Raw genomic sequence first — 25,030 nt, 5'->3', positions numbered from 1 at the left:
TCGGAATATCAGAAGTCCTGCATTCACCAACGCTTTCTTTCATTACTTATGCCGCGGTTAGTATCTCTGATATAAGCATCTCAGTAAGGCAGCACTATGCTACACGGTGGGATAAAGATGCTTCTCCCGCTTGCATTATATTTATCTTGATTTCTTTTTGGAATCTTCTGACCGTTCGACCCGTGCACTTTGCGTTTGATTGTAGGCATATGGCGGCTCCGGAAACAATGACCGCGGATGCAGTCATAACTGGATTCTATACAGCACTGACGGCATCAGTTGCTGTCACCCAATCGTCTTGCTCGTCAATTTGACGTTTAGGACTATGGCGTATGAGACCTCCATCCGGTTGTATTTACGTTCTTGACTGATTTGGGAGGAACCGCACTCGCAAAATCGGACATGTATGATGGGGTACTACATGTAGTTTTACAGCACGCGGCGAATTGAGCATGAATACAGGAATACAGTATCATCAGCGTCGCAGACGATCAAGGCCGTCGCGCCAAAAACACAACTGAACACTGAACACGGCGACGTAGCTCACATCAATCCCACATCCCGCCCCGGTCAAGTTTGACCCTCGTATCCAGTTTGGCCTTGCTGCGCTGCGGTTTCCCGAATAGGTCTGCTCTATTTCGAGAAAATGCACATTTTATGATTCGTTTGCAGCCGAGGCGGTGTGCGTGTTATCTCCTCTCGTCAATGCTTCTCCCGTTCCTCTCGTCGATGCTTCTCCCGTCCGCAATGCTTGCATTACTTCGATTACTCAACGTTGATGTTTAGTACTTGTTCGTTTCCCCTATGTTCAACACTCAAGGAAAGAAATCACTAATGATCAAGGAGATGGCATAAAACACTTTGCAAAGAATTACATGGATCTCATTTCAGTTCTCAATGCTAGCGACGTGAGTAAGGAGATTTCAAAGAATCTGAGTGATTATGCATAAATAATCACCATGTGAAAAATAAATACAGGTATCTAAGCCGACCCCTCAGGTACCACTCGTCCATTTCATCAGATAAAGCATCATTACCCGCCGAATTACGAACAAATTGACCAATCTCCCGTGCCAATCAAGCGAGAAATCGACTAATCATCCGTGTAAATTGGCGGTAGGGCTGACTCAGTCACACCCGAGTCTGGTAAAGCACGGATGCCACTGTCAATTTCTCTTCTATGGTGACCATTGGCGTCGCCCCCCTCGCTTCCCCCGGTACCATTTCCTCTGCTCACGTGTTTTGATGAACGCGTTGCGGGCTCAGATGTATCCAGCTCTTGCATTTCCTCGATGTTGACAGGATGTAAATCCTTCAGGGTCCGCCTTGGTTGAGTGGCCTGCGATGATCTGTTCACGAGAGGAAATGCGGTGATTCCTTCCATCATTGAAGGATGTACTACGGAGGTATGGTCAGTCATTTTGGGTGAATATGCCAGTGAAACGAGGCTGTAAGCATGACAATGGGACATACAATCATCAAGATCTATATCCGTTTGCGACGCAATGTGTCCAGAACTGGACATGTTATTGTGAGCAGAGGTCAACAAAAACCCCATACAATTTGAAGGGTTTTTAGCACACTGATTCGAGACGAGATACTCACATCTTGTTATCACGACGGAGAAACAGGACCACTGCTATCAATACACCGAGGAGAAGTACACCACCGACCGACCCTCCAGCTATCGCGCCAATATGCGAGCTATGCCTCCCGTTGTCAAGAGCCGGAGATGAGGATGTCGGTGTAGAATACGACGACGTGACGCCGGATCCTGGTGATATTAATACTGGTGGCGGTATATATGCCTTCGATGCGGTGATTAGGATATAGTCGAGGTATAGAGTAGTTGAACTCTGTAGGAGCGAAGTGATGGTGATGTTATGTATGCCTTCTTCGAGATTGATTTTGGAGGGAATGAAGTTCCAATTGTATACGGGGTACGTTGCATTGTCCAGAGGCATGGAGACGTTCTGAGAGACACCACCGTCGATTGCGTACGCAGCGACGGCAGGCCCACTGTTCAAGACAACTCCATAGATTTCCAACGCTGACCCTACGGCAAACCATATGAATGTTAGAGCGGCAACTGAAGTTCCACGCATATGAGGTACATACCAAAGAACGTCAGCGATACGTTAGCTCCCAATGTGGTTGCCTGAGCGATACTCGCATTCAACGTCACAGCTTCTTCGGAGGTGACACTACCAAAGGAAGGTCCGTGCCCGAGTGCCCATCCAGCCTGCGAATACAGAAGGTACGGACTTGTATCATCGATGAATATTGTGGATGTCGTGGGATTGGTGATAGACGAATTCTCAGATGCGTCGTATATGAGATAGTCGAGGTAGAAGACGGAATCATTTCCGGGGAAGGAAACAGAGGTATTAAGAAGGTGGTTATCGATGGAGAGAGATGTAGAATTATAGACACCGCGATGCTGATCATTTTCTTGGTCTGCAGAAATGTCGATCAATTGCTGTCCTGCACCATCGAGCGAGAATCCGAGGGTAGTATCGGAGCCCGATGAGCCATATTTGATATTAAGAATGCTTCCAAATACAGATATTGATGTTCCTATAAAGAACATATGTGATAAATATTTATTGGAGGAGTCAAGGAGCATTTATACCGTTGAAGCTGTATTCAATGGTGGTGACCGATACTGCCGTTCCTGAGACTGTTTTGGCGAAACTAGTAGTGAATGCTATGTCAGTGACTTGTGTATATGCACCTGGTACTCCAGTCGGATTGACTGAAAGACCAGCATCGGTATCGTCGACTATCACAAATGGCATGGTGGGTATGTCTTGAGGGAAGACGTGTATGAGGAATCTTGGGGAAGTGTACAGAACCAAATTTGAATGATGCGTGTAATACGTGAATTTATGGGACCATCGAGGACCAATTGACTGCTACAATCCATCAACTGCGATCTGGGCACACAGCGGCAAGATCGCAAACGATTTGAATGATCCTCGAGCACTGAAAGGAACAATGGGAGAAGCCACAGTGAAAGATACCTTAACCATTATAAGTTAAGACACGCCGAACATCCTAAGCACTGAGGATATTCTCAGGCCACGGGATGTTATCAAGTGTAACACCCGTCTCATCTATGATTATGGAGTTATGGGTCGAGTGTAATATGCAACAGTCTCGCCTTACTTTCCTAGTTCACACTGCGCGGGATCTATAATCAGGCCAGCTGACAAAACGCGGCAGCTTGTCGAGATCCTGATGGTGGCCTCATCTCCCTGCGGAACCAGGAAATGAAATGTAATGACAATGACGAAGTCGGTTGGTACCTGAAATGAATAAAGAAGTCAATTTACTTCAAATTCAGCAGCAGTTCCATGTATTTCTAAATGCAAGTTTTGGACTCATGACGCCAAAGACAGTGTAAGAGCAGCGAGGTATCATCCGTTGGGATGGGCGAATAGGTATGAGAGGTGGGAAGACGGCGGAATAGGAGACTGTGTGAGGGGATGGGTTACGCGATGCGAGGGAGGAGAGCAGATCTGTGGCCAGTATCGGTTAGGGTAAAGCACATTCGAGTTGCAGTTGGAGGCAGCAAGCGAATTGGTCTTTGCGACAGGCATCGAGTAAGAATTGTGCCAATGGCGAACATGGATCGACAGACGGAAAGGATAAATATATGAACGTACCGGGTGGTGTCTATGCTGTTCAAACCACTTTTTCCATTCGATCCAAAACTGAAGATCCGCCACCAACGGAACGCCTCTCACTATCATCGGCTCACCCTCCGTTCCAGCCATTCCCGTGTAATCCATCGAAACCTCCCTTACTATGAATCCCCGGCCACTCTATTACAATTCCCCCATACATTGCTTCAACTCATCGCCTCTGAGCATCCTCGAGAGTAATAAATTGTGCAGATCGTCGAAAGAGATGTGGGACGAGTGGATGGAATGGGTAGATGATTCGAAGAGTTGGAATTATGAGCGGACATTCGGTAGAGTGCACGATCCCGTCGTATGAAGTACTTTCTTCACACTTAGAACTGAGGGCAAAGACGAGACAGAAAAGGCGAGTCTAAGAGTCAGACGACAAGGGGTTGACTGCGAGTTTGTCCTCAGCCTTTTGAGTAGTATATGCAGATAAGCGCAAGTATCTGGCCAGGAGAATTATAAGACATATTTTTTCACAGAACCATCGTAACTAGCTCATCGCTGTGGATGAGAACAAAGACGAGAGCAATTGCGGGCACTTGGAGAACATTTCTCACGCAAGGTCGCGTGGCGATCTTTTATCTTATATTATAGCGCTCCTGATTCGCGGGTTGGATGTAGGATTCCGCACCGGTGTGGCCGCGGGGTTTCATCCACGGTATTGGAGGCAATAATCGAATTTTAAATCCTAAAACATTTAAACCAATGCGAGGTTTTAAAAATGAGAGTAAACAAGATAGAACGTAAGTATGCAATGGTCACCGCTTGAATCAGTATATGATCTAGATGAACAAGAAGTAACCGGCGGTTGAGTGACCGGAAAGGGGGAATAAAGCACATCTCTCGGTAAACTGAGGAAGGAGATGCAAAAGTTACTCGTATACGCAAAATGCCGTGCATCACACCAAAATCAAAAATGCACAATAAGTAGTGACAAATGAAGAAAGAAAGGACGTACCGATCGAACCAATTCCCTTTACATTCGAGTTCAATGAGGTCGTGCGAGGAGGAGGCAGTGTTTTTGGGGTCGTGTGGCAAGACACAGTCATGCGTGAGGAGCTGACTTTATTGCGTGCATATGGGAGGAAAAGAATTAGCGATGAGAACGGCGGAAAAAGAGATGACGAATTAAGAGAACAACACAAGTAACAATGAGAGGGGTAACACACCGGAGAACTTCTTCTTGACCGTACGGAGATCATTCTCATCCATGGCCTAGATAAGCTGTGTTTTGTGGAACACGAGGACTGTTACGGACGATGAAGAGTGACATTTGGCGCGCGTCTCTGAACTCTGTGGGACGGTCAACCCGACAAATAATCAACCAAGACAAAAGAGAAGACGCACCCTTGCGATCCTGCGAACTGCCCATGATACCGCACCACATCCTGCCCCGCCAAATTCTGAATACCAAAATCGTCGCCACTAAAACTCCACATCTTCCCTCATGATGAGTGTCTCGACGTGGGGCATGCAGAAGGCGGCGTTGAGGCCGATGGGCGGGTGGAAGGGCTCGAGGAGGACGGATTGGGAGGTGGAGTGACCGAAGAGTCCCATTGTTCGTGGTTGTGGGTGGGCGTTTGGGAAGGTGTGATGCGTATGGGAGTTGTCCGATGCATGAGAGGGTTGGTAGCGAGATATATAGCGCTTCCGAGGCGAACGAGAAGGCGATGCGCAAAGCGTTCGACCTATGCCTCGAGTGCCAGTCGAAACAGGGTCGGGCACCGTGCACACTGACTTCGCGCGTTTAGTGTGCGCATTGTTTTGGCGTGCCTGGTGGTCGTGTTGGCTGATTTGGGGGAGGAGAGCAGAAGCGAGAGAAGGAGAAGAACAAACGAAGAAAGATGGTCGGAGGCAAGGACGAGGCGATGTGGCGTGGCGGTGGTGGGCGATATTGAGTGGCGGAGGGGTCCGGCGCTCCAATCTGGTCCCGGCGTGGCCCGAGTGGGCGCTTTCTTGGCTTTTCTCGCTCAACAGCGCTCGACACTCTCTATTACCACCACATATCGCACCCTGAAGATGCTCGCGCTCGATAGGACACAACCAGCACCCTCCGCGAGCTCAGTAGTATGCTCGCAGCCGGGCTCCGAGCTGCTGAGCCGTTTCTCGTCCTTTCTCTACGCCGTCTACGCTCAGCTCCTCGTCATCCACACCCTGGCCTCCCCACCCTCTGCTCGTCCTCCATCTATAGTTCACGCGTGCTGTATGGGACTGGAGATCGAAGAGATCATAGGCAACTTGTCGTTGTACCTATCTCCTTCCTCGCATCTCTCCTTCGGGCCTGGAGTCTCCTCGTCAGCGTTCTCTTCTATCCTGAGGCCTGTGGCATGAGCTGAGTCCTCCCGCTCTCGAATCACTACGTCTCCTTCACTACTACTCCTCGTGCGGCTGTCACTGCCACTCTACCCGCATTTCCAATACGCTAGCATCCAAATTTGTATGCCTACCCTCAGCTTCACTCCGCGCTTAACTCCTGATATTCTCGCAGCCGGCTGCGTACCGAGACTGCTGGTCGGCGTTTCTCTACGCACCGCACACTTTGACCCCAACTCCTCGTCATCCACACACTGGCCTATGCCGACTCTCTTCTACTCAACCTCATTGTCCATACATGGTCCCCCCGCAATGGATGCGATTAGAGACCAATGGGCAGATGCGACGATGCGCTACTCGTACTCGCCCCCGCCCTTGTACGTGTCCATCGCGAGAGGTCTCTTTGTCGTCGTCTTTGTTCCCTCATGAATCATTCATCCCCAGCGAATGATCCCTCCATTCTCGAGCTACTACGCTTCAATCATCACTCTTCCCTCGTCACCACACCTCGGAAGTAATACCGCTGGTTCTCGCACCGGGTATTCCTGCTCGGTACCCGCAGCTCCTGGCGATTTCACTTCCGATGAATGTATGGGCTCGCAGCTGCTTTTCCTCTGGATCTCTGCGCACTGGGTCTGTACGTCTTTTGATCTCGAATGTATACGTCCACACGCTTGCCGGTGCCCCCTTGTTACCCTTCGTCTGCGCCTGTTCTTCACTCATCTTTGGACTCCGGGCGATGTATACGATCGAAGGATAGAGCTCGTGATCGTGCCATTTGCCTTTCGTACCTGGATGTCTCTGATTTTGGCTCTGAATCCTCTCAACTGTTGGCAACTTCACTCAACTGAATGTATATGGGATGAAACTCCTCGTTCTCTGTTGTTCTACGGACTACAACTGTAGGTATCTTCTCCTCGCGCCGGATCCTCAGTCGCACATTTGTCTGTGGGGGCTCCCGGATACCCTTATGTTCGGACCACGGGCGAAGGCTGATGGACTGGGTCCTGGACACGATGATAGGGTTCGCAATTGTGAGCTTTTCAACTTCGGCTGTAGCTTCGACGTCTCGTGCCTGACATTGTCTTTACTGTTCCATCTTGAATGGCCTCTGAGCATAAATCTGCATCTCTCCGAGTGTTTGAAACGGATACATGGCGCACTAATGCGTTTCGTCCTTCTACATACGTGCCTCGGCTTGCATCCGTAAATCCTTGTCTCAATCTAGGGGTTCATGTCGGAAAGGTGCCATGGTACGCTTACTCCTACGCTCCTTTTCCTTGTATATTTCTGACGATAAACCTCTTTAAATCCGACCCTCTTCACACCTCACCACCTATGTACGTTCTCGTCCCCAGCCTCTTCACCAGAATGACCCTCTTCAATTGACTTCATACGAACCAAGTGATCAGCCTTGAACGAACGAGCGAACACACGACTAGCGAGAATGAGAAGGTTTTGGGAGGTGGCGATGTGGCGACGCGATGAGCGCTTTGGGTCGAGGTGGCCGGGCCGATCCGATCCGGGACGGGCGTGGGCTGACTGGGCGCTTTTTCTTCAACGACCACGACCGTCGCTCGAACCTCCCTACGACCACCAGCCATCGCACTCGCCATAGAGACTAAGAGAGGACATAACTAGCACTCGTAGTCTCAGCTTCTCGCAGCTTGGCCCCAACATACTCGTACCGGGACTGCTGGTTGTCGTTTCTCTACGCACTATGCTTCACCCCGGCTCTTCGTCATCCACGCGCTGGCTTCTGCACGCTCTCCCCGTCCTCCTCTCGTCCTCCATCTATGGTTGACGCGTGCCATATGCTACATTCCTTCCTTCCTTCCTTCCGTTCGTACTCATCTCTGCTAACTGAATCATACGTTTCCTTCGCAATTTATGCCCATATCAGTACTCTTTATATTTTCCAGTAATCACAACTCTAGATCGTCACTCGACCCTTTGCACCAACTTTGTACGAGCATCGCCCATCGCACCTCGAAGATGCTCTCACCTGTACTCTTAGCTTCTGTGGCGACTTGGCTCCCGATATACTCACGGCTGGGTGCGTACTGAGACTCCTCGTTTCTGCACACCGTAGTTTTTTGACTTCGGCTCCTCGTCATGCACTCGCTGGCCTCTGGAAGCTCTTCTGCCCCCATTCATCTTCGTCCATGGTCCATGCGTGATGTATGCGATTGGTGAGTAATGGGCTGATGCGATGATACGCAACTCGTACCCGTCTCCGCCATCGTACGTCTCCTTCGTGATTGGTCTTGGCGGCGTCGTCTCTGTTCCCCCCTGAATCGTCCATACCTAGCGAATGATCTCTCCATTTTCGAGCCACCACGCCCCCAGAACCACCACTTTATCCTTTTCACCACGCCTCGAAAGTAATGTCGCTGGTCCTCGCACTAGGTATTCTCTCCCAATACTCGCAACTCTTGGCGACTTTCTTTCCCATGTGCTCGCATCTGAGTTCAAAACCACTTTCCCTTCATTCTTCTGCGAACTGTATGTCCCATGATCATAGCTCTACTCTTTGTATGCTCGCTAGGACTTAGTTCACTCGTGCTGTATGAAATCGGATATCAAACGGGTTCCGACTCCAGCTCTTCTGTGACTCGTGCTTCCTCCTGCCTGTCCTCCGTGAGTTGCCCCCCCCCCTGTCATCGTTGTACCGGCCTGAATAACCTATCCCCAGATGATTGCTTTCTCTGTTTTAGAACCCTTATTGCTCCTTTAATACCACGCGTCTGAAGTACTAACGGCGGCTATCCCTGATCTTTGCACTAGGACTCATCCTCCATCTATGCAACACGCGCGCTGCTTTCGATCGTATGTCAGTTTCTCAGCTCTAGTTCTTCCGACTCTTCCGTAACTCCTACTCGTCTCCGTTCCCGAACGTCCCTTTCGCGAGTGGTCTCGTCGTCGTTGCCGTTCCCTCCTGCATTGTCCGGGCTCCTATATGTGGTCCCTCCGTCTTCGAATCAGCCTTCACTACCCTCGTTCTCGCGCTGTGTTTCCCACTCGCAACTTCTGTCCACCACACTTCCGGTGCGCTCGCTACGGGCCTGGAGCTGCTTGTTCTTTGTTTTTCTGTGGGTTGTTGCTATGCGTCTTTCGACGTCGGAGTTACTCGTCAAAGACACGCTTGCTTTTGGGCCTCTGCTACCATTCGTCTAAGCTCGGTCGTTATTTATCTGTGCAACACTTGCCCTACATGCGACGGAATGTCGGGCTTGCAGCTCTAGCACTTCCCTAAACCCTACTCGTCTCCGCTCTCGAGCCCGTACTTCTCTATGAGTGGAGTCTCTCGTTGTCGTTCCTTCCTGGTTCGTCTACGCCCAGATCAGTGCTGAGCTTTCTTTTCTGTTTCAAATCACCTCGACACCTTCACTACTAGTCGTCACCCTACTCGCAACTTTTGCCGGCTTCACTTGCGATGTGAGTATGAGCTCTGAACTGCACATGCCTGTCGTCTGTTGTTCTGCGAACTGGCATTGTACGTCATTTGATCTCGGGTCTACTCGTTAGTGAGACACTTTGCACTTGAGATCCATCTATCGTACGTTGTCTTTTAGAACGGTCCATCGTAAGGAACTCTCAGACACAGAATTCAGACTGAATTCAACCACAATTCCGTAGTAATACATTCCTTGACGGCTTCGGTACTCCCACTTCCCCCTTCAGTGACAACCAAGAGTATGAACCTCGCAATCCATCGTAATCGTACAATATTCCGTAACTTCTTCCCTCTTATTGTCTTCCCCATGTGACTGACCATTGTGCACCTCCAACTTCCGGGTACTGCTCTTTCGTATTTCGCTCAGTTAGGGGCTACAAATGAAGCACGATTATGACTACGAAGTAAGACGATGTGAAGAGTTATTCAGCGTACCTTTGCCTTGCTCGACCTGCACCTCGATCGAGCCCCACGGCGAATTGACGGGTTTGTAAATGTAAGGGAATCGCTCGCAGCCATCAAAGGGTGAACTCTGCTTGATGACCGAGAAGTCGACCCATTGCGTCGAGAAGAAAAGTTTCAAGACCCCCCTGTCGACTTGATCACCTCCTCGTTCCTCGAATCCAAACGCGTTAGAGCCTCCGCGTCCGTAACCAATACTGAGTTTATCTCCGGCCGCGACGGAGTAGTCAACGCGGCCATCCTTCGCTGACCCCGGCTCGTAGAACGAAACTGTTATGTAACACAAGGTAGTGAGTCGTTCAATGCGATAGTGCATACTGAAAAGATCTGAACAAAACGATAGTATCTGGACTCACCGATGCTAAGATCACCCAAGTCAAAGTAAAAGAGAGCCACATATAGAGCCATATTGCTCTTGTTCTCGACTTCAAATCCTAGAGGTTTGTTCCTGTACTTGTTCAGATCCAATACATACTCCTTCGGGTCCAATTTGTTCACTGGCTTTATAAGATTGGGGGACTTCTCTTTCGGAACCCAAGAACCGCTGGTTGATTCCTTCAGCTCGTAGCAGCGTAGCAGAGCTTGTTCCGATAGAGGGTTTTTGTTATTTCTGCGGGTCAGATGAAAGTCGAAGTCGGCGGCACCCGATATCACCGTGCGTATGTTCTGTGATCGACACAGACGTGTCTTTCTTATGCCGTAGTGATACTCGAAGTCGAGTCGGCCACTCATTGATGTGATCGAAAAGGCCGCCTTGTCGTTTTCGGCCTTGAAAGCGACGGGGATATTCTTGTGCTTTCCAAGTAGAGGTTCTTTGACAGTGTCTCGATGCTCTTTGGGGATAGAGATTTCGAAAAGGCGATCGATGTGGGTACATAGCCCGTATGCTATGCGTGGAGGCTTGTTGGCAACGGGGTTTTCTGTCACGAGATCGCAAGCGAAGTTTGTGATTGACTTTGCTTTGAATGTTCCGACCTTTTCAGATCCCACGCTTGGACCAATATAGATATCAAATGAGCACCCCTTGGTAAGTCCGTACGCTTTACCGCCAGGAAAGCGATAGGTATAATCTGAGGAAGATTCCCTGTGTACATTGATGAAAAAAAGTTGATCAGCAAACTCCATGTCAATGTAATTCAGATGGATTGACCGACATAGGCTGCCTAGACACTTGGTAGAACTCCTTGTCAAGACGACGCAAGGTGCATGTGAATAGTAGTCTTTCCTGGTGAACGCCAATACACTGAGGGCTTTGTCTGTTCCGAAGATTACAAAGTATGCATATCAGTTCGTCAGTCTTTGGGTCATTTGGCTGAATGTAAAAAATACTCACGCGGCAATAGTAGGAAGACTCTCGATGAGTGATTTATACGAGTGCTGACGTGAATCTCGTGCCCGGAGAGCATTCAGCAGCGCGTTCGTGAACGCGCCACCCTCACTTCGTTCCATGGCGGTCTCATTTCTACCAGAGCCAGCGAGTAGGATATGAGAGGAAGGCATGTCGTCTGAAGACTGCTCAATGTTATAGTTAGAAATATTCGATGCGGGTCTGTAACATCGTATAATTGAAATAAATTTACCGAGCCATCACCTCCAGAACCAGCGTAGCAACAATCCAGTATGAGTGTCTGTCGAATAATAAAACGAGGCAACGATGAGTATTCAAGACTACGAGCGCAAAAAACAGAGGATCACGGACGATATTAGTCTTTTCCTTTCCCTTGCAGCTAGCAATCTTGTGCAGCTCCTCAGTGATGTTGACACTGGCGTCCTTATCCGCGCGATATGCACAAATGACCCGACCCCTCGACGTAGGTTCCGTAGCTCTTCTGCCATGCCCAGAGAAGTAGATGAGAATGGGCTCATCCTTCTTCGCGAGGTTAGCAACATCCCGTAAAGCGCTGCATATCTTGGAATCTGTCGCGGACTCGTTACGCAAGACTTTGATGCGGTTAGTGGAGACATTCATGTCGCGGAGGAAGGTGTACATGGCTTTCACGTCGGCACATGCACCGGGAAGAGACCTTAATTTCTGATCGTTCTGCCTATATTCATGAATCCCAATAATGAGGGCAGACAGGTTCGTGAAGGGGCTAAGGCTAGTTCAATGAAATTAATGTAAGAAGTTTGATAGGAAAAATAGCGCATACAGATCACGGTTGTCACTACTATTGACACGGGGTCAGTAAACAACACATGCGGAGATCGTAGCAACTCACGTAGTCTTAGGGGGGATAATTTCGTTGTCCTTCCCGCAACCGCATTTCAAAGGTTGGCCCTCTATGAATTTGGTCTCGGGGGTAGACATGGGAGCAATGGGAGGATACGATGAGGATATACGTAGAACGTCCCAATGAGTAAGTGGACTATGTCTGAGTGAATGATAGTGCTGTAGAAGCGGGAGTGAAGAGGCCGATCCTGTATATATACTATTCTTCAATATAACCGCTTTCCCCCAAAGCGATATCTCTTAGCTGTGTATCCAACAGACGAAATTCAGCGGCGCAATATGGCTGATACCCCCAAAAGCACATATATCGAAGGTGAAGCACCTAGCTCTCGGAGATATCACGCCGCATGGTGAATACAGACAAAGGTAGTTGGGCCTTGCTTTCTGTCAGAACACGCACAATGCTTAATGCAGATAAGAGAAGGCGCAGGCTTGTCACAGCTGATTATGAACCGCCCCATTATTTGACGGAAAGACGGAACCATATAATGCAATAGGTGGCTGAGACAACATATGAAGTTGGACCACCTGCCGCAGATCGTTTCATTCAATTGAGCATACGCTGTGCATTGTGATGTACCTAAGGATGGATGGTATCCTCTCCCAGATGGTTCTGCAGACGGATAACGACTCAAATGGCCTCAAAAGAGCATCAAGCTGCAGCTTTGTCAAAGCTCTGAATTATTAAGTCTACACCGTTCTCAGCAGCACACAGATAGCATAGCATATCTCCATTCATATCTCACGGTGTGAACGGCGTGCTGTGGACCTCGGCCTGCTATGGCATTTGAGCACCACAAACAATTTCAAAGAGATATGAATGGTATATTCACTGATGTAAATTGTTTGTACTAAGGTAGGAACCTTGCTCTCTCTGTGTGGAAGACCCGACCAGAGCGGACTCGTGAGCTACAGAAGTAGATCAGAGTATTGTAGACTCCGCGCGCACCTGCTCCTTTGTCCCTCTTACATTGCAATCTCACAAAATGCCATTCGTGGCATCCTCTTCAGCATTAATTGACCTTTACTCGAATCGTGCAAGAAAAAGGCACATAATATTACACTGAGAGTGCTCCGATCGACTGCGAGACAGAACTATGAGCTCCAGGCCAGTCGTCAGGATTAATATCGACATGCGCTCTGGAAGCAAGTAGGGATGATCATCGGACTATGATGACAACCTTTCCTTCGTCTTGTGGAACTAGGATCATTCGGATGAATGTGACACGTGCCCTCTGCGTCACTGAACGATAATCTTGGGCTCTGGACATGGGATGTGATTGCCCAAAACAGTTCAGCACCTTGCGCGCGGATACATCACTCCGTTTACGCCATCCGCTTTCCGTGGGCCAATTAAGCGGATTCTTACATCGCAGTATGCAATCAGCCCCAAATGTCAAACAACAAACAATACACCTGAATGGCTGCGAGAAGTTCCTGATCGTCTTTACCTGAGAGCCGTCCGGTGATTTTCGTGCCGTGCAGGCGGCTAAGATATCAGAGCCTAAACGACTGGTGGTACGCATGCATCCTCGGCGGAGATGGCACCACCAAAGCAGTTCTCATGAAGATCCGGCTCAATCTCACAATGACTTCGCCGATGACAGCGTACATCACGACAGTACTTATTCATGCACCTTCTACGCCGCAAATCCGGAAGAACGGACTGATCTACCAAATACGAGTAACAAATCCTGACGGCGGTACGAGGAAGATGTTGGACAGCGGGAACGAGGCCAACGAACGTGAGCTCCATTGTCAATGGAGCAGCAGCTGGCTCTGAACTCTGTTCGGGACTACAGCACGGTCGCCCCATATGATAGTTAAAGAATGGGGTGGAGTGAGACACCCACACGCCTCTCCCCTCCACACCCGCACATTGAGATTTCGGAGCTTTCATTTATATGCCCTACATAATGCTAGATCCATAGAGTAACGGTTTACACCGTACTTACATTGATCACTAAACCGAGCAAGTAAGAAATGAACTGAAGTGTCAGTCCAGGAGCCACAAGACAGCTTCAAAATCAAGGGGCTATCGGCCAGTAAGAGAAATCGTTTGCGTGATGGAAAGACCGTAGTATCGGTCACTGTAGCCTAGTCTGAGAGATCATGGGAATTGCCACTATCAAACAGCGATAGCTCTGTACTGTACGCACCTGAACGACGCACGTTCTTGGGTACCTAAAACAATATTTATCCGTGTACCGGGAGTCCTTGGTCTCCGCTGGGAGCGCAGGATTATACTGCTCCGTTGGTCTGTTGCAATTGCTGTAGAGTATGCCGAGCTTAGACAAAAGGTCTATAAGTCTGTGTATCAAGCGCTGAAAATAATGAAATGATAAGACAGGTTCCTCGGTGACAAGTAGTCGAATGGAAGAGCGGTCCATACGGGATATGGAAATGCAGACGGATGAAGCATGAAGAGGTTGTACTAACTCAGTTACTTTGGTTATTCATCGTCTTGAGTTTGGAGTCAAGATGTTGGCTACTTCCTTTCGACCATAACGCAGTTGCTCATGGATGTCGGCGGCTGTCCTGAAGCACTACTGGAGTTAGTATTGCTTAAGCTCGTACTGCAATATCATATTTTGAAATTCGAGGGACTACGTGCCCCCAGTGCCACACTGACATCCCATCTTTCACCCTACATCAAAAATTGTCCAATATGTCAGCGGTTCACAAGATCAGCGTCTGAAAACAGCTCACCAACTCGCTGGGACGATGGAGGCGAACACCAAAATCATCGAGCGCATCCTGGAGAATGATGCTCGTCATATACAGCTCGTGTCATCATACAAGGAGATGTGTACACGATGCCATGTTCATGACATGGAACCTACCCTTCATGGGTTAACCGAGGCACCAGTCGCGGTGGTATCACTGATACAGAACCTGACTAGCATGAATATCTCCTAAGTTTACTCCAAAATGTCTAGAGACGTACTTCGACAACGACAGATAGCTTGCAGATCCTACCCTGATTTCCATTACCAGACATATCGTAAAGTTGGACATTGACATACCATGTATTTTCTCGCCCAGGCCTGGTTGGGCGTGAGAGGAAACTGTTAATGCACTGCTCGGAGAGGTAGTCAGTTTGGGCGGGCGTTATCGACTTGGGTTCACCGGAGCTTCAAATTTGAAGAAATGGACATACCAACTGTCACCGAAAAAAGACGGCATGGATCGACCTAAACTGTAAGGGAGACGTGAGCAACTTCTCGTTCGAGATAGCTTCCAGCTCAATCTCAACAACTACCGTGTCAATGAAAATTAGATACCTCCTTCAGTGTGTCATCTTATTTCACGCGCTGTATGCGACGGAGCCAATGGCACTGCAGGCTGGTGTAAAGGGAATTGGAATATGATGTGGATCCCCCGGAGAACTTGCGGAATACGGTTGCGTGGAAGAGGGTATCCCGGTTCTGTAAGGGTTCATCAAAGTTGGAAGGGCGAGGAATGTATTTTTGTTTGACAATCATAGATCCGTTATGGAGTACGGTAGGCGTACACACAAAACTTTAGAAGGGCGAGGAGACAGAATGCTATGAAAGACGCACCGAAAATGAGGACAAATCGTAACCAAACTCGATAGTGCAAAAACCACGAGGCCTCGGGAACCGGAAAAAAGGGCGAATGGAACGAATGATTTTCAATATCAGAACACGTTTAGCGCGTCGTGTGGGTGTAGTAGTCTGGGGAATTGCCGTCCTGTGGAGCACGAGTGCATCTTCAAAAAAACAAGGCATACTAAGTTATGTCGAAGTGGATTTCTCCACGCTTGCTTGAGAGCGTGGTAAGCAGGGCTCATGAGGTTATGTCGTGATTGTGGCGACTACCCAGATAGTATTGAGCCGCAATATCTGGACGATGACATTTCTTCTCAGCGATAAAGCATACGACCACCGCTCGTAAAACCACAAGATGACGAAGACGGCGGTGAGATAAATATGGGAAGGAGCTTTACTGTATGTGGGACAGGCCGGAAACCAGAGGGAAAACCACGGTATCTGTTACGTGGATTACCGGATATATGAAAGACGTACACCGTACAGGGGAGCGAAAATGACAGTTCTCGTTGATCTGCCGACGAGAAAGCAAAGCGTTCGACCTGAGTGCTATTCGAAACAGGGTCGGACGATGTGCACACTGGATTTGAGCATTTAGTGTGCGCATTGTTTGTGCGTGCCTGGTGGTCGTGTTGGTTGATTTGGGGGAGGACAGCAGAAGCGAGCGAAGGCGAAGAAAGATGGTCGCAGGCAAGGACGAGGCGATGTGGTGCCGCGATGGCTGAGGTGGCGGGAGGGGTCCGGACTTCCGATCCGGTTCCGGCGTGGGCCGAGTGGGCGCTTTTTTTTCTCTCTCAACGACGACGACGATCGTCACCCGAGCCAACCACACATCCCGCCTCGAAGATGCTCGCCCTCCGCAGGATACAACTAGCACTCGTACTCTTGGGTTCTCGCAATTGGCCTCGTTATGCTCGTACCGGGACTGCTCCTCGTCGTTTCTCTACTACGCTTTCGATTCCAGTTCCTCCCCTTTCCGCATTCATCGACTCATCCTCCAGCCATCGCGCTTGCATCGAGCCCTGAAAAGGCCCGCCATGCGTAGGATATAAGCAGCTTCCGTGCTCTCATCTTTTCGCAACTTAGCTGGGGCCACATCGTTTCTCTGCGCACTTCACGCTTTCAACCCCGGCTCCTCGTAATGCACACCCTGACCTCTGGAAGCTCTCCTCTATCCTGGCACATCCTCCGTCTATGGTCCATGCATGCTGTATGCGGTTGGCGCCTATTGTGTTGGATGCTCCACGTCATGAATGGGCCCGTAAATGTGAGCTTCTCGCATTATCTCAATTCTAGCACTTCTGCCACTCGTACTTGGCTTCACCCTCGTACTTCTACTTCGTCAATGGTCTCACCATCGTCGTCCGTTCCCTCTTCAGCCATATTTATGCAGAGAATTCGCTCTCCCTCTCCGAAACACTTCAACTCCCTCACTGCCACCACTCGACACTGAGCTTCATACTCGTGACTTTGGGCGACTTCACTTCCAGGATCCTCGCACCTGGGTATTTACCGAGACTGTTAACCGTCGTTTCGGCGAGCGGTATGCACACCTTTTGACCTCGAATCTACTCGTCATCCACATGCTTGCTTCTGAGGTCCTCTGTTACACTTCGTTCACGCTCAATCGTCTCTCATATGTGGGCCATGGGCGATATATGTGGTTCAAGGATAGACATCCGGATCGTGTCCTTTTGTCTTTCGGTCCTCTTCCTTCTGCTTTGTGGGCAATATCTTGTCGTCGTGTCTCCCCCTGTCCCCATATGATTGCTCTCTCTGTTTTCGGACCCCCACAACAGCTTCACTACCACGCCGAAGGGCGACCGTCACAGGATAAAACAGCACCCGTATTCCTACTCGTAACCTTCGCTATGGGGTTGGGACCGCTTCTTCTCTGTTTTTCCGCGGACTGTATACTTTCGATGTCACAGTTTCTCGTCATCCGTGCGCTTCTCTTCGGGATCCTCTGTTACACTTCGTCTAATCTCACTTGTTGTCCAGGTTTGGACTACAGGTGATGTATGTGTTTTGAAGACTGATGGACTGGGTACTCAACACGATAGCTTATGATTATCATAGCCGTGGGGTTCTCGACTAGCTCTCACTCAGAATATATTTGTAGCTGACCGCGTAGTAGGACTGCTGCTCGTTATTCTCGCCAACTGTACGCTTTTGACAGGACTCCTCGTCATTTATACCCCGACGTTTAGTCTGAAATCGTCTAGGCTTAGACACGTCTACTCTTTGGTCCGAAGCATCATCACTCCTTCAATACCACGCCTCCGAAATATTAAAGAAGACTGTCACCTATTCTCGCGCTCGGCATGAGATCTCACTCGCAACTTTGGGCCTCTTCAGATCCGATATGCTTGCTACGGGTCCAGAACTGCAACTGCTTCTTCGCGATTTTCTGTGAACTGTATTCTTTTTGACTTCGGATCTATTCATCCGAATGCTGGCTTTTGGGTCTTTGCTACACCCATCATGGATCATTCGCTTTGTGGGGGTCAGGACCTGGCGCTTTTGTCTTTTGTCTTCTGTACCTCGGCTATTTCACTCGTACCTCATACTTCTGCTTGGCTCGATGAGTCGTAGTTTCGCATGAATGACGATTAAAGCTCGGACTGACGGACAGACGCCGTTTCTGTTCTTGTGTTCGAATCGACTGGTGTTCTATCGGTACCTCGCCCTGCTTGTTTTTCTTCCTTATTGGTGTATTCAAATTTCTTGCGGCTCGGACTATGGTAGGATTGTGCCCCGTTCAGTCACTCCTTTCTCCTCGTACATCGGACGATAATCTCTCTCAAATCTAACACTCCACATACCGACCCACAACTCTCCTTTCCTCTCCGGACGTCGACGAACGCACGGCCCGTTCAGGTCTCGATGACAATGGAACAGGCTCTGACGCCGATACGGGTGCTAATACTGAGGCCGGACTCCGTACGACACAACCTTGCTTGTCTTTGCTCTTCGTCCACTCGCTCAGCCGCCCACAGACCCGCGATCGATAGCACGGATTCCTACCCTCTCGCTGTATCCTGTCAATGGCATACGCGTTGTCGGCTGACCTCAGCGTCAACCTTAGCATGGGTTATGTGTGTGTGTGTGTGTGTGTGTGTTCTTCGAACTGCTTGAATCAGCCACGCAGATGCTATACTTCTTCGTGTTCTAGGCGTCCGGTATTGTGACTTCGGACTTTGTGCTTGAATGGCATCTAGAGCATTTCGGCCGGCTTCGATGGATTCATCCAGTTCGAAGGAAGATGGGGAAGCCATCGCTATGTCCTGGGATTCTGGTGCCACATTCACCAAACATCTGAATCGCGCCTGTCCGAATCGCTGGAGATGCCTAACTCTGGGTAGGACACGACTAGCTCGCGCTCCCAGCTTCTCGTGACTTGGCGCCTGATATGCTTGCAGCTGGGCTCGGGACTACCTGTCGTCGTTTCTTTTCGCACTGGGCGAGCTCCACATACGCATGCTGGACTCTGAAAGCCCTACTCTACTCCCACTCATTTTCCATCTATGATACATGTGTTCTGTATGAGAGTGGAGGTTGACGCGATGATACGTAAGTTGCACTTGTCTCCGCCCTCGTATCTCTCCTTCGTGCGTGGAGTCTCGTCGTGGGGGCCCACCTGAACCACCCGACTCCCCCTCCGTTTTCGAACCACGTTTTACTACCTTGGGAGTATTAAGGACGACATTCACTGGGTAAAACCCCGCTTGTATCTCACTCGAAACCTCTGTCTCACTTCCGATATACTCGCTCTAGGTTCGAAATTACCTGTCCGCTGCTCCTTTGGGAATTGTGCATACTTTGGACTTCGGAAGTGTTCGTCGGAGATATGCTCGCGTTTGGGCTCTACTACCCTTCATTCTTGGACGACGGGTGATGTGTGCGATTAGACCGTATCTGCGAGTGAATTTTTGACCTCGCTAAAGCTCGCTAAGGCCCAACGGGACGCCCGATCACAGTTTTAAACCTGTTTTAAACGGTTGCAGATACGGTCTATTGAAGGCTAAATTGTCCTCGACGAGATGATAAATATTATAACCCGCGAGCGTCCTCAGCTCGCTCGCTCGCTTGCTTTCGATATAACATAACTCTTGCGGCTCCGAATCTGGTCGGTACTCTGCGTTCTTCCTTTTTTCTCCGCCGTACATATCTGACGATCATTTTCATTCAGCACTAACTCTCTACATACCGCCTTCTCACCCGACAATCACCTCTCCTCACGACCTCGGTGGTTTCACCCTCCCTCCATTCTCAGCCCCAGCCTCTCCCGCATCCGCCAGTATGACCTCATCAACTAACCAGTCAGCCAACCGCCCAACGAACTTCGATGAACGAACGAATGCACGCACGACCGGATGGCTCAGATCACAACGCTAATGGAACAGCTAATGTGCTGCGTACCTTGTGCGTACCTTCATTGTTTAGTGAAAGCGAAGACGGCGATCGACATGTCGTTGTAGGCTCTCCGGGAGACGTGCCATTATGTATGCTCATTCACACATCAATGCATCCTCCCATCACGAGAGACGCAAAGCAAAAGCTCGGGCGAGTACTCTTCGTGCTCCGAAACTGACTTTGCAATGGTCATGTTCTCCATCTAGCTACCTTCATCTTTACTCTATGTGCCCTATAATCTCCTGACTGGATTACCTTGGTCGGAGACTCTTAGATTATCGCTGAACGTAAATGACATGTTCTCTGGCACTATCTGCTGAGAAATGTACGAAAACGTTATCAGCCGCTGCTTCCTTTTTCTTTACGGTGTCTCTGGCTTGCCCTTCGCCCATCCGTAATATCGTTCAACTACGCCGGTCGTCCCGCCTCACGATGTCTACAGTCCATCCAGATCCTCGTCCTTGACCTCATCTGTTTCGCACAACGCGGCACAACTATGCTTTTGGTCCAAGCCCCATCGCACTCCCTCTCAGAAGTCCCCGTCTGCATTCACATTCACGAACTTAAACCGGGCTTGAGAAATTCTCTGCTACGTCTTCGTTTTATACCCATCTATCATGCATTATTCGGGCCTGGACTACTGTACGCGTGATGTATTAGATCAAAAAGTACAATGTTCGAATTTGACTACCAAGACAAAAAAGCGGGTAACAAGGATTTACTCTTTGTCACACTCTGCTTTGCGCGTCTCTACCTCTAGGAGTCTACCCCTCAGTCTCTCCGCCTCTGTCAACCGGCCCTGGTGCAAGTATGTCGACGCGAGGTCTGACATACTTGTCAGCGTATTAGGATGCTCCTCACTGAGTACTCGCTTCCTCGTCTCCAACACCGACACCTGTAATCTCTCCGCCTCTGTCCACCGGTACTGCTTCGAATATGTCAACGCGAGGTTCGACATGCTCGTCAGCGTGTTTGGGTGCTCCTCGCCGAGAGTGCGCTTAGTGATATCCATCTCCTTCGCCTGCATACTCTCCTCCATCATCCACCGACCCAGATTGAAGTCCGCTGCAGACTCTCCGCCTCTGTACACCGGCCTTGTCTCGAGTATGTCAACGCAAGGTTCGAAATTGTCGTCAGTGTCGAGGGGTGCTCCTCGCCGAGAACGCGCTTCCTAGGTTCCATCACCGTCGCCCGCAGCCTCTCCGCATCTGTCCACCGGTACCAACCCAGGTTCCGGTATGTCGCCGTAAGGTTCAACATGCTCGTCAGCGTCGAGGGGTGTTCCTCCCCCAGCATCCGCTTCCTTATCTCCAGCACCGTCCTGTCTGGCTGCTCTGTCTCTATCCAACGTCCCGCGTCGTCGTACACTCCACGGATACGTGAGGCTACTTCACTTCCTACTTTATGGTACCGCCCTTCGACAGTGTTATCAATATGCGGCAATAGTATCGATTATGGGTGAGTCCAACAGTAGAGTCATCGTTGGAGACTGCCAATGATAGTACGAACTGCACACACAGTCGAGTAGTATAAGTATATGGATTACCAAGAGTGACACGTAACCACTCATGGACTAGTGGATGTATCGAGTATACTTTATTGGCTTTATCAAAATCAAGGAGCGAGTAAGACATAACCTGCAGAATGACTCCGTGGAAGGCAACTTTATCCCAGACTCCGTTGCGTTCAAATTCAGTTAGGAATGTACGGGCTGAGTCAAACGCGGCAGATTCGTCGTCGCTCATGGGTATGACAGGCTCAAAGTCCAGTATCTCGTCAGATGCATGGCTGAAGAATGTCTCCGAGATCCCTTCGTGGTGCACAAACGCGCAAACTCGCAGAAGCTGCTGGGCCTCGGTGGGGAGTCGCTCAAAGCTGACCCTCCATGTTGTGTAGACAGTAGCTCCATAATCGTCTGTCTTCTGCACGAGCGTGCGGTACTCCTTGAGGAGCTCACCACGTCGCTGCCGGTAGAGATCGGCATATTCGGCAATCGTGGACTGTATGGTGGAAATATATGCACCGGCCTGGACGACAGCGAGGGCGAGGAATCCAAGGTCCTGCGTCCTTTCTCAGAATGCATGATATATTGTGTGTATAGTTTGTGACGAACCTTAACAAGCAATTGGGAGGCTTGAGCCTCATCCGCTGGGATCGACGACTCGTCGTCCATTCCGCGAGTCGATATCAAGACAAGAAGCCGGCTAGACTCCTCTGGGAGCATTCCCGAGACTTTGTAAAATGGTCTGCGACCTCGAGCGTGCGCCACTACCTCGGGATTACGAGTGGTAACAATGATGTCACCGTGAGTGCATTGCGGAAGGTAGTCACGAATATTCAAGGCAGGATCGTCGGCGTTGTCAAAGATAATGAGCCATCTGGTCCGATGTCGGCAGAACCAAGCAAGTACAGCCGTGTTGGTCGGATCACAGCCATTGTTCAACGCGATATTCTTGAAATCTGCTGTGATCGTCTCGCGGGAACCGGCATCGATGAAGAAAACCTCAGAGAACCTTATTTAATGGAAATGTTTTAGCGGATGGTACAGATATGACGAGCAGAGTTACTGATTGACGAGACATACCTTTCGTCCTCACCATTTCGCTCATCGCACCTCTCCACGAATTTGTAGACAATCTGACTCTTACCAGCACCGCCGAGACCATGAATAACGAAGAGGTGTCGCTTATTCGTTCCATCAAAGAAACAGTTGTCCATCTGTAGCACCACGTCTTCTCTACCGGTAAAGGTAGGTGTCGGGAGTGGGCATCGTTTGATCTCATTGGGCTCCATGACGATTGGGACTGGCAACGCTTCAAGATCAATCATCAGGTTTCAGGAGCTATGACAGTCTTGAAGAAAGAGGAACACACCTTGCACTGTTACCTTGATTGACGCAACATCCTCCGCTAGCCCTACCGAAAACCCAGGAACCTTCAGTACATGTATCGGTGGTGAATTTACGCAGATTTCCAAACGCGTACTTTTCATTTCGAGAGCCAAACCTCTCAACAGCGATGCGACCTCTGATATTTCTGTCCTATCCTCTGGCTTCACATCTATAGCGAGGACTGTGAACTTGTCGACAAGTTCTGCTATTTCCGAGGAGCATTCGGCTTTGACGTCTGTAGTGGTCTCACATTGGTGATGGAATATACTCATCATTTGAATATAAGATCTCATACCTTGTAGGGCTGATTTCAACTCGTCCACGAGCGTTTTTAGTGCCTGTGCCTGTTTGTCTTGGGAGTTAAGGACTAAGCAGTGGATAAAAGCGGGAAATATCGCAAAAACAATTTACCATAGATACTCGGTGCAGCCAAGCGTATCAGTATCCTGCGACTTGATCCTGACGGTGTTATCCAGAGTCGTCGCGCCCATCGTCTTGTCATCCCACATCAAGAGTCGGTTCCACCTATCCCGCACATCGGCCACATCGCTACCCTTCCCGACGAGATTTCTGAGAAAGCGGGCTAGGTCGCAACAGTCAGCAAGAGAGGTATTGTTGCACTGAGGTTGGAATTAGTTACTCGCTCTACCCCTCACAATCTCCTTCTTCGCCATCGCAAGAATTGACAGTACTTCCACCAATGTGTCCACAATAAGTCGTTTCTGTTGTTCGGTGACAGTGCTGCTGATTTGAAGAATAACGTGATCGAGGTAGCGACGGCAGTCCTCGAGGAGTTTGAGTATCATATCGTAGTTTGCGCTAGAGTCTTTCGCAGCCTTGGATATCAACGATGTCAGAAAGCGCCTGGTTCCGCTCGATCTTAGAAGCAACCATACCTGTACCAAGGCACTGAATAGTTGGAATACCGGCTTCGCAGCTGAAGAGTAACTCTAAGAGACAAAGACAAAAATCAGTGAATCACAGAACATGCGAAAATTGGAGAGGTCGCTCACAAGCCCCGGGTCCACCGACAGTGCTGAGCTGATTGTATCTGATAACGACTTCACGATGTGAAGGACGGGTCCAAGTATCTCTCTGATCTTCTTCTTTCTCTCCTTGAACGCTTTGAAACCATTCATGCGGGCTTCGACGATGTCTAGGACCTGATCTGGGTCGAGGGGAATATCGCTCGCGGACGATAGAGTACCATCGGGAGTATCGGCGGCATACTTTACTAAAGCTTCTCGCCATAGTTGGCCCAGCCTTAAACCTGAAGTATGGAGTTGGTCGGTCATAGAGGACGTGTTCTGAGGAGTAACCAGCAAGAGTCGTAGGTGGGGGTCAAGACAGAGACAGGTGAGGAGACGCAGAGGCACAGGCTTTTGGCGTTTAAACGGGCAGTCTCACGGCAGATGCATCGGATTAGCACAGCTTGTTCTAAGATTGTTTTGTGTCCGTATTTGGGCCATTGAACGTTTGTACGGCGAAAGCCATAGCGCGAAACTGACCTTTCTGCTATCTACTCAAGCTCTTACATTATCGGAAGCCACTCACAAGGACAGAATAAGGAATGTCGTGCAGTTTACACGCACGGCATGATTTCTCAACTTTTAATTCATTCCCCTATACAAATGACGCGGCTATGAGTATGATACTCTTGTCCTGGCTTCTGCAGGAGGTTCAATGCAGGGTAATTAAGGACCAAAAATTTGTTATCGAAGAGCACAGTCATGCTGCATGATACAGAGAGTTCATTATGTACAGGTGCATAGAGGAGGAATGCTTGGCAAATAGTAGTAACAGGACGAGGCAAGGCCAGCCGTATAACAGAAGGGAAAAACGACGCACCGGTCCAATCCTTCCGGCTGAATGCCTGCCCATCGCATCCGACCACAGCCTGTCCTGCCAAATAGGATCATCGCGACTTAACACCACTGCATCTTCTCTTTCATGACGAGCGTCTCGACGTGGGGGACGCAGAAGGCGGCGTTCAGACAT

General features: G+C 49.5%; 4 protein-coding genes across 4 annotated transcripts; all 4 read right to left on the bottom strand.

Annotated features, from left to right (window-relative positions):
- Positions 1-1,093: 1,093 nt before the first annotated feature.
- STEHIDRAFT_116451 (uncharacterized protein) lies at positions 1,094-2,798 on the bottom strand (the record flags this gene model as incomplete). Its single annotated transcript, XM_007311281.1, has 5 exons — positions 1,094-1,398; positions 1,474-1,517; positions 1,606-2,056; positions 2,119-2,577; positions 2,633-2,798. 5 exons carry the CDS (start codon positions 2,796-2,798, stop codon positions 1,094-1,096), a joined length of 1,425 nt encoding a protein of 474 aa, XP_007311343.1.
- Positions 2,799-5,753: 2,955 nt separating this feature from the next.
- Positions 5,754-7,621, bottom strand: STEHIDRAFT_116450 (uncharacterized protein; the record flags this gene model as incomplete). Its single annotated transcript, XM_007311280.1, has 7 exons — positions 5,754-5,877; positions 5,943-6,094; positions 6,513-6,728; positions 6,797-6,832; positions 6,901-7,012; positions 7,339-7,418; positions 7,442-7,621. 7 exons carry the CDS (start codon positions 7,619-7,621, stop codon positions 5,754-5,756), a joined length of 900 nt encoding a protein of 299 aa, XP_007311342.1.
- A 2,204-nt stretch (positions 7,622-9,825) lies between these two features.
- Positions 9,826-12,232, bottom strand: STEHIDRAFT_163583 (uncharacterized protein; the record flags this gene model as incomplete). Its single annotated transcript, XM_007311279.1, has 9 exons — positions 9,826-9,836; positions 9,898-10,194; positions 10,281-11,008; positions 11,079-11,180; positions 11,258-11,436; positions 11,505-11,552; positions 11,624-12,017; positions 12,075-12,092; positions 12,144-12,232. The coding sequence occupies 9 exons, from the start codon at positions 12,230-12,232 to the stop codon at positions 9,826-9,828; spliced, it is 1,866 nt and encodes a 621-aa protein (XP_007311341.1).
- An 8,628-nt stretch (positions 12,233-20,860) lies between these two features.
- STEHIDRAFT_163582 (uncharacterized protein) lies at positions 20,861-23,304 on the bottom strand (the record flags this gene model as incomplete). The annotated part of the gene is made up of 8 exons (XM_007311278.1): positions 20,861-21,313; positions 21,365-21,482; positions 21,544-21,650; positions 21,738-22,202; positions 22,256-22,655; positions 22,727-22,955; positions 23,016-23,057; positions 23,127-23,304. 8 exons carry the CDS (start codon positions 23,302-23,304, stop codon positions 20,861-20,863), a joined length of 1,992 nt encoding a protein of 663 aa, XP_007311340.1.
- Between the last annotated feature and the right edge of the window lie 1,726 nt (positions 23,305-25,030).

Source organism: Stereum hirsutum (genome assembly GCF_000264905.1).
Source record: "Stereum hirsutum FP-91666 SS1 unplaced genomic scaffold STEHIscaffold_25, whole genome shotgun sequence".
In the NCBI taxonomy this organism is placed as follows: Eukaryota; Fungi; Basidiomycota; class Agaricomycetes; order Russulales; family Stereaceae; genus Stereum; species Stereum hirsutum.
This window is presented reverse-complemented; position numbering and strand designations above follow the sequence as displayed.